The sequence below is a fragment of the Echinops telfairi genome, unplaced genomic scaffold, assembly GCF_000313985.2.
Source record: "Echinops telfairi isolate 266 unplaced genomic scaffold, ASM31398v2 ScPeMD7_7459;HRSCAF=8497, whole genome shotgun sequence".
Taxonomy (NCBI): Eukaryota; Metazoa; Chordata; class Mammalia; order Afrosoricida; family Tenrecidae; genus Echinops; species Echinops telfairi.
The window spans coordinates 1370865-1380478 of NW_022111359.1; the positions used below are offsets into that span (position 1 = coordinate 1370865).

At 38.6% G+C, this 9614-nt stretch overlaps 1 protein-coding gene across 1 annotated transcript in view; it reads left to right on the forward strand.

Annotated features, from left to right (window-relative positions):
- The window catches only part of LOC105979883 (zinc finger protein 420-like), a 20661-nt gene extending 15828 nt beyond the window's left edge, over positions 1-4833 (forward strand). The window contains exons 6-9 of the mRNA XM_045300035.1: positions 1217-1336; positions 2154-2304; positions 3340-4313; positions 4475-4833. Of these exons, the coding sequence (XP_045155970.1) occupies positions 1217-1336; positions 2154-2304; positions 3340-4313; positions 4475-4833 (1604 nt within the window). The remainder of the gene's footprint in view (positions 1-1216; positions 1337-2153; positions 2305-3339; positions 4314-4474) is intronic.
- Positions 4834-9614: the final 4781 nt, after the last annotated feature.

A 9614-nucleotide genomic window follows, 5' to 3' on the forward strand; every position in this document is an offset into this window, starting at 1 on the left:
AGGTGGAGGACTTTGTGGACTGGTGTTGGGTAAATGGGTTAATGTTGGACTTGTGGGCTTGGGCAGCATTGGGTTGGGATGTTTTCATGATGCACATTTTCTTTACATAAAACTCTCTTATACATGAGTTGCTGTGGATTTGTTTCTCCAAAGTACCTAAACTAATACAATAGGAATGAGTGTTCTGTTAAATGCCTTATCTGCATCCATAGGTATAATCATGTGCTTATTTTATTATAGCGATTGTTTTCTAATGCGTACTACGTTTGGGATGTATGTGTAACTGTTGTGTTATTTGTATTGTTTTACAGTTATTACAAAGTAGATAGCAGACATAAGGACATTGGTGTTTGCTCTATTGTACTACAAGAGTAGAGTGCATTTTTGTGAGAATGCCTAGGTTTATGTTTGTTTCATGTAGACACCATTAATAATTTTTTTGCCACAATTAATAATTTATTGAGAATTACGTCAGGTTTTGAGATTTGAGAATCTGTAGGGAGATCTAGATGGTCACATTTTCTTGTCTCTAGTTGGAGCTCTTGTAACTTTTATTACCTTTTCTTATCTCTTTCAAGAGAAAGTGCTGATGTGAGGACAACTGCATTTCTGAAAAACAGGCGACTGGCGTCATTCATGATTTGCCCCAAGAATAGCCTTTATTTTAGCAGGTGACCCTCTCCCTTTTGGACCTTCTTGAGTGGTTTAAGAAAGCATGTGAAGCCTGGGTTTCCCTGCATGCTTCTTCATGCCTCCTTTCCACCCGTGACTGCACGGGGTCAGTGGAATCACTGACGTTCTACTGTGTTTCCTAGTTAGTTATTAACACCTCTTCCTGCCTTCATGTGTGCTTTTGTGTTTCCTTGAGAAGGCTGGTCACTTTGAGGAAAATAGTTGGAAATGTTTGTGCACTAGAAAGGGGAAAACCGAATGGCAGCATAAAACTTCAGTTTGGTCACAAACTATATAAAAATGATTTAAGTACATTGGAATTATGTAAGACAGGATGTAATCAGTGCGGATGTAAATGTAGGTAGTAAAAGACAAGGCTAATAACTATATTTTAGAATATTGCCCGATGGAGTATGGAACCTTGTAGGAATATACAATCAGTAGGAATAGTGAGCTGCCCAGTACTGCTGGCCTCACTGCTCTGTCATACATTAGACTACACAGTGCCTTGCTGATCAGAACGTGTGTGATGTTTAGGACACAGTGGTTATTGAGGATGTGGCTGTGATCTTTAGCCAAGAAGAGTGGGCTTTGCTGGATCTCACTCAGAGAAAACTCTATGAAGATGTGATGATGGAAACCTTCAGAAACCTGACCTCAGTAGGTAAGCATGACATTTTTTAAAAATAATTCCTTTTACAAGCAAAAATATTTTTCTCATCAATGTTGCTAAAATATTCGGGATGAGAAATGGGAATAAATAATTAAATAAGATAGGCATGTTCCCATTGTTTGTGGACAGGACATAGTCTGGGTTTCACCAAGACCAAAATCTCTTTGTAGGAGAGTTTTTATTTCTCTTGTGATTAGAAGCCCTGAGGCTCTTAATCGTTGTAAATATAAGCAGTGCCCTCAGGGTCTGAGAAATTTGTGCTGTGGCACCTGGTAATGAGTGTTACTATGTTTACTACACATTTGATGGTATTTTTGGTGTCAAATTCACAATTCTCTATATACAGACACCGTGAAGAGCCATGTTTTGGTTCATTGCTCTTTCTGTCTTCTCTAATAAAGCACATGAGCACCATGCCAGCCACACCCATTTTTGTTCCTGCAGGAGAAAGGAAGTAGAGATAGGGAATTATATTTGGATCACTTGGCTAGAAAACTTCTATTTGGTGGTGAACACAATTTCAGTTACTGGGGTTTGCTTTTTCTGATTTTAGAACTCCTCTCATACCTGGTTCTGAACGCTTCCTATTTTAATATTTATTGTCTAGTGTGTGCAAAATGTTTATCCTTTGCTCTCCTAATTACACCCGTTTGTCACCATCATTATTAATCTTCATGGATATATTTCAAAGTAAATTGCATTTTAATCATTACCAAAGTGCTGAAACAGCAAAATGTGGCTAAATATTTATTTGTTCACAGCACCCTTCCCTTTTTGTTTCATATTGTGAACTTCAACTTTTAAATAGCTGGGTCAGTCTCTGAAGACCATAATGATGGAGGAACGCTACCCACTGAACATACAGTGCTGCAACTCATGAAGAATGACACTTGGTCCTCCAGGTCAGGAGAAACTTTTGAATTGCCTGGGAATACTAGCCAACACGAAAAACATTTAAGGTGAGAGTCATTCTTAAGCACAAATAGTGCATCAGAACAAGGTCCTGAAATGTCAGTAAGCTATGTACTTGTATCCATAGTGATTTCAAAAGATTTGGAAAAGCAGAATTTAATGATTGTGAAATTTTCCCACAAACTTATATGAAGACATCTCAAATATGGAGCTTTTATAGTACACTCAAAATCAGGCATTAGTCTGCTAACTGAAAAATTTGTGAAACAAACCTACCTGTCACAATTTGTGAGAAAGATGTAGGTGTGTACTTTCATAAAAATTATATCCTTGGAAGTCATGTCAAATATTTCAACGTACGGTTGCAATGAGATTGTTTCTCAGTTTTAGCGTGTGTATGTAAACAGTGCTTGCTGTGGAGCAGTAAAGTGGCACAGCGCCCCACTGTGTACTGAAAAAGCAGCATTCCAGCTCTCCAGCCATTCCACAATAGGTAGGTGTGGTAGTCACCTTTTTAAAAAATGGATGAGCTTAGAAAGTCTCTGAGCCATTTTACTTTGTTCTATGTGGAGCTGAGTCTGAATCAACTTGGCACCAGAGTATAGTGGATGTGTATACGTAATCCTTTGTAAAATAGAGGATTGGCAGAAAAAGAAGACCCCCCAGCAGAAGGATTGACACAGTGGCAACCAAGGGCTCAAACAAAAAGTGTCACCAGAAACAGACAGTGTTTCATCTTGTTGCACTTAGAGTTGCAATGAGTCAGAGCCCATTCAGTAGCACCTCGTGGTGGCAATATATGAACCATACCTAAAAAGTATGTATTGAACAGTGTTTTCACAATAGAACACTGTAATAAATGTGAGTCAGATATTGTGTGTTTGAAACAAATTTCGCTTGGATACCCTTATTAGAAAGCCACATATTATAGGACAAACTGGCCAAAATTGTAGTTTTTGTCCTAGGTCTTTTAACCTATGAAGCTTGACAATTCAGAGCAAAAGTTATTCATGTTAACTGTTTTTTAATGTTGAGGTAGGAATCAAATATATTGCCAACAACATGATGCCTACTTTTAACAGAAATTATATTGGAGAGAACCTCTGTGGAAGTAATGAAGACTACCAGTGTGCGGCAACTTTCAATGGACTTCAAAATCTTACCGTGCTTCAAAGAAATCCTCCAGAAGTAAATCGAACTGAAAGCTGTGAGTTTGGAAATATTTTCATGGATCACTTATCACAGAAGTATCAAAGCAGATTGCACACTGGATATACCTCTCACGTATCTCTCCCTCCTATGAGAGTTTTTAATGGAAAGAAACCACATCATGGTAAGGTATATGACAACGACGTCATTGGTATCTCACCACTCGAGGCTCCTGTGACAACACTCAGTAAGGAGAAACGCTGTGAAAGCATTGACCGTGGGATGCATTTCTGTATGTTCTCATCCTTTTGGACACATGAGCTAGGCCATGAACATGAATGTATAGAAAATTGTAAAATCCGTACTTATCCTTCATCTCTTATTTTACATAAAAAGTTTAATAGCAGAGATACACCGTATGAATGTAAAGAATGTGGTAAAGCCTTTAGAAAGCCCTCCTACCTCACTCGACATATAAGAGCTCACACTGGAGAGAGGCCTTATGAGTGTAAAGACTGTGGGAAAGTCTTTAGTCAATCCTCATATCTCATTGAACATAAGAAAATTCACAGTGGAGACAGGGACTATGTATGTAAGCAATGTGGAAAAGCATTCAGTCATCCTTCTAACCTCTGTCAATATATAAGAACGCACACTGGAGAGAAGCCTTATAAATGTAATGATTGTGGGGATGCCTTCAGTCTGTCCTCATCCCTTAATGTACATAAAAGAATTCACAGTGGAAAGAGTGCCTATGAATGTAAGCAATGTGGGAAAGCCTTTAGACAGACCTCACACCTCATTCGGCATATAAGAACTCATAATGGAGAGAGGCCTTTTGAATGTAAAGACTGTGGGAAAGCCTTTATTCAATTCTCAAATCTCATTAAACATAAAAAAATTCACAGTGGAGAGAGGCCTTATGAATGTAAGCGATGTGGGAAAGCCTTTAGAGAGATATCAAACCTTACTAGCCACTTAAGGATTCACACTGGAGAGAGACCCTATGAATGTAGGCAGTGTGGGAAAACCTTTAGATGTTCCTCAGTTCTCACTACCCATGTTAAGAAGACACAGTGATGAGCGACCCCATGAATGTAATGAATGTGGGAAAACATTTAAGCGGTTCTCAGCCCTCACTACATATAAGAACTCACAGTGGTGAGAAGCCCTATGAATGTAAGCAGTGTGGGAAAGCCTTTAGTCTGCAGTGTGCCCTCTCTCGCCATTTAAGGATTCACACTGGAGAGAGACCCTATGAATGTAAGCAGTGTGGGAAAGCCTTTACACTACAGAATAACCTCATTCGCCATTTAAGAATTCACACCGGAGAGAGGCCCTATGAATGTAAGCAGTGTGAGAAAGCTTTTGTTTCTTCTTCATCCCTCAATACACATATCAAGATTCACACTAGAGAGAACTTATGAATGCAATGAGTGTGATAAAGCTTATAAACCAGGCTCTGTTCTCAGTTCACATAAAGGGACTCAGTGGAGAGGGGGTCCTGTTAATAAAAGGAATATGGGGAAACTTTTAGGAATTACCCCATTCTAAGCATAGTGGGTCACATAATGGGGCCTTAGGAATGTAAGCAGTCTGGGAAAGCCTTTTGGGATTGTCTAGCCCTTACTACACATACAGGAAATCGCAGACAATAGAGAGGCCCAGTGAATGTAATAAATATAGGAAAGTCTTCGACACCTCTCAGTCCTCACTGCACATAGGAGGGTTGACACTGGAGTAAGGTCCTATGATTGTAAGTGCTGTGGCAAGCATAGAGTTTCTTATCACCTGAACACAGAGCAGGGAGAGGCCTTATTAGGAATGTAGGAAAGCCTTTAGTTGTGCTTTTCCAACACTAACTATATTAAAGTAGAACAGTTGAAGGTGTTAGGAATACAGCATGAGGGAAAGCCTTTAGTTGTCATCCTTCATGACACAAATTCACATGGAAAAAAATAACCTTACTGATGTTAATCAGATTAGAAACTTGATGTCCTTTCCATCTCATATGATCCATAAAAACTTATAGTAGAGATTACTCTTTCAAAAACCGGGTATTTCATCCTTCTTTAACTTCGGATAGCAAATGCCTGTGATGCTAGTTAAAGAACAAACTTTCTCAATGATTCAGAATGCAATTGTAACTCAAAGATGGAGTCATTATAACTTTTTGTGCCTTTGAAGAAAAGGAAAATGTTACAATAACATTGGAATAATCCTCATATTTGATTGTCACATCCTAAATCCAAGCTAAATTTGACCTCCCTTAAAGATGTTGGCTATTACAAAATGTGCTGCATGATATGGAAAATATTAATACTTTTAAAACTTTGTATACAATAAAATAACACTGATCGGATACTTGCTTTGAGTGTTTTGGTTTGTTTCTGTATTTATCACATTCTTCTATTCTCCTCATTGTAGAGTTAACTTTCATCCTTTCAATTGCTAAATTTATCATAGGGTAAAATGTATTTTGACAATTATTACTGATAATTATAATTACTCTATGATACTTCCTGTGACAGCCGCTTTGGTCCTTTATTAATTGGAATACTGCAAAAAATAACTTTTCCTTCTCTCTCTTTTATATATTAAATTGTTTGTACAAATATAAAACTCCAGAGAATCACACCTTAAAATCACACCCACTGCCTGCAAGTCAATTTTGACTCAATGGTCCTATGCCTATTTTACATGGCAGTAGATGTTTATGAAAGAAGGCAGCCTCAAGTTTCTGCTATTTAGCAGATGGTGGCTTTGGACCACTTACCTTTTGGTTAACTGCCTCATGCCTAACCGCATCAATAAGCTACTGGGGTTATTACTTTAGTTGCCCCAGGTTTAGTTATTAGGAGTTATGTTAAGTAGTTTTTTGTTTTATTTGGATTTTTTTTCACTTGTACCTATTTTCATACTTGCTGCAAATATTCAAAACATATCTTGCCCTTTTCCTTGCTGAGCCTTGCAATCATAATTTTCTCCTAGAAGGTTGTTAAGTGCTACTGAGTCGGTTCTGACCCATAGCAACCTTATGCACAACAGAGTCAAACCTTGCCCAGTCCTGAGTCATCCTCCAGTCGTTCCTATGTTTGAGCCCATTGTTGCAGCCACTGTCTCAATCGAGTTCCTTGGGGGCCTTCCTCTTTTTTTGCTGCCCCTGTACTTTATCACACATGATATTCTTCTACAGGGACTGGGCTCTGCTGACAATGTGCTCAAAGTATGTAAGACATATTAGGCTTACTTTAACAATAGAATGTCATTTAGGTGCTAAAATCACAGCACTAGGAAGCTTATAGCTACTGTGCCCGAAAGTGAGGAGAGCTAGGAGATACATGAGGGGCTTCAACAACTTTCATGGAAATTTTCCATTTTCTTTTCTTTTTTCTCATATTTTTGAAGCTACCTCAAATGCATATATTTATATCTATTCCTGTGTGTCTCTGTGTATTGTAAAATACCTTGGGATCATCATGCCCACATCTCTGATACCCATCTAACACTACAGTGTTCATTTTAGTCTTTCATATATTTGTATGGTACTGTATTCTTCAATTTTAATAATAATGGCTCCCGTGATCTATAACATTATTTGTTCACCCTTAAATATATGTACCAAGGAATTGTAGCAATCTTATGAAGTGATAAAGGATTGAGCTTTATCAGGCCAACTTGGGCTTTCAGATTTCTGAGAGTTAAAAGTGCATTTGAGGCTAAAAAATGAGAGTTGTGCAGAATAGTGCATTATTTAATGTATCATAGCCAAAGTCTCTAACTGATATCAGTAGACCTCTACCTCCATAGGTCTGGTAAGAACATGAGGGGTTGTACTGATAGTTTTTACTTGTGACTAACTAAACTGGATTCCCTGGCATGTTATCCTGCTGCATATAAAGTGAGCCCTTCATAGGGGGAGCTAGTCCTACTGACCCACAGAAGTGGAGCTGAATGCCCTTGAGCTGAGGCTTCTGGGAGTGGGGTGCCTGTGGGCAATTAATTCCGTCATCTGGGTTTGCTGACCGCAGAGCTTGAGCTAAATGGCCTTGGGCTGAGACTTAGAGTTGAGGTGTATGCCCCTTTGGACATCTATAGGCAGCCCTGAAAGAACATTGTACCATTTCCTGATGAAAAGCTTTCTCCTGAGCATTTCTCACTTGCCTTACAACCTGTTAACTTCCTTTAAAAAACATCCATAAGCATGAGTATTGTCTATAAGTTAGGTAAGCATTGCACTCAATATTATAGCCTAGAGATAAAGAATACTGGTTAAAATGACATAGTGGGTAAGACCAGGGCACCAAATGGTTGCCTGATGGTAATCTCTTAAAGCGTAATTTTGTGATCGTATTGGCCTGGTCAATAAAAGTAAAGAAGGAGCGTAAATTGAGCTTCCTGCATGGTGAGAAACATCTGGGCCTTTGAGGGTATCATGTCTTAGAGACATGGGAGTTCTGCACTGGACCTCTCTGATCTCATTCTGTGCATCTCTGCATTCATATTCCTTTTTTAAAAAAATACTGCTGATAAAGGGATGGCCTTTTTTAAGTTCTGTGACTCTACCTAGGGCATCAGAAGACTAAGATGCACAAGCCCCAAACAGTGGTATTTTCAGTATCACCTATGTGTGAAAACTGGACAATAAGGAAGACGAGAAGAACTGATGCATTTGAATTATGGGGATGCCCTTGGATGAAGACCCAGAGTCCTAGTGAAGTTCCAGTGGGGAGGAAGGCAAAAGGCAAAAGAAAGGAAGACTCTCTCTCCATCTTTCTTATACAACAGAGTCAGCTTTGTAAACAGAAGAAATGTCTGCGGCTGCTCAGTCTTTAAGGATCCTTTAGTACCTGACACACCACTGTCAAGGATACCATTGCAGGTTGACAGGGGAAGAAAGCATTCAAAGGTTGAATATGTTAAAAATTCCTTTCCTGGAGAGGGTCAGATTCTAACTAACACATGGAAACTTGTAACTACAGATTCTCATAGGTCTTCTATTAGCTACCTCACAAAATAGTGCAGAAAAACTTGCAATGCAGTTTGAAAGCTCATAACACCTACTTTCAAATACCCTCACCCTGCCGTCTAGTGATTAAAATGAAGTCTTGACATTCGCTTCTATTACACAATGAAATGGGAAAAGAGTTTAGGTACGTGCGGCTCTCTTGACCTAAATGGCCACTGTCTGCCTGCCACGTATTCCCAGAACGATTTCCCTTCCACAGCTTCTTCTACAGACACACAACCCTTAAAGCACTTCCTACGCTCAATTCTGTTCACTGAGACTGTCTGACCCCTGAATTAGCAGCTGACAGCATATCCTCTTTTCTCATGTCCATATTGGTTGCACACAGGGTCTGCCTGGTACATGTTAAATGCTCAACCAGTGCCTGTTGAGCTACACAAGGGCTCCAGGGGTTTTACCCAGCCACTGCAATAAGTAGTCCACTGCCTAAAACAATGTTGTTGTCTTCCTGTTAATAATACCCCTCCTTAATGACAGAGGAAAAAAACTAGTAATCACAGCCAATATCTAGCACCATTAATATTTTTTGCCTAATTAAATTTGAGTTTTAGACAATTTGTTTAGTGTGAGTATGTTTCTTATAACATGCTATACATGGGGCATACTTATAGTAAAAACTTAATTCATACTTATCTGAAATTAATTGAACAGTGAGTCTTGTATTTTACCCAGCGGCGCCATTAATTTTTAATGTCCATTTATGTTCATGTACTAGCGACACAATGTAGGATTTGCTTTGAGTCCATACGCTTCAGTCATATTTACCACTGTTCCTATAGACTACACAGAGATTTAAAATGTCTTAACACCAAATGGCAATTCCTAAGAAATATGACTTATGAAATATCAATATACTATCATAGTTACTAAAGGAATTTTTTCCATCTAAGCTTACCTCCACTCTCAAATAAGGCCTTTTTCTCACTAGATTAATCTACTTTGTATTCCATTTTCCCTTGAAACAAAATAAAACAAAAAAGTCATACAGCACTGGTTTCTTGCAAGTTTAATACATCAGTGTAACTACTTTATAGTTCTTTCTGATTTGTGTTCTTTTTTTTTTTTTAACATTTTATTAGGGGCTCATACAGCTGTTATCCCAATCCATACACACATCAATTGTGTAAAGCGCATTTGTACATTGTTTCTCAAAACATTTTCTCTCCATTTAAACCCCCG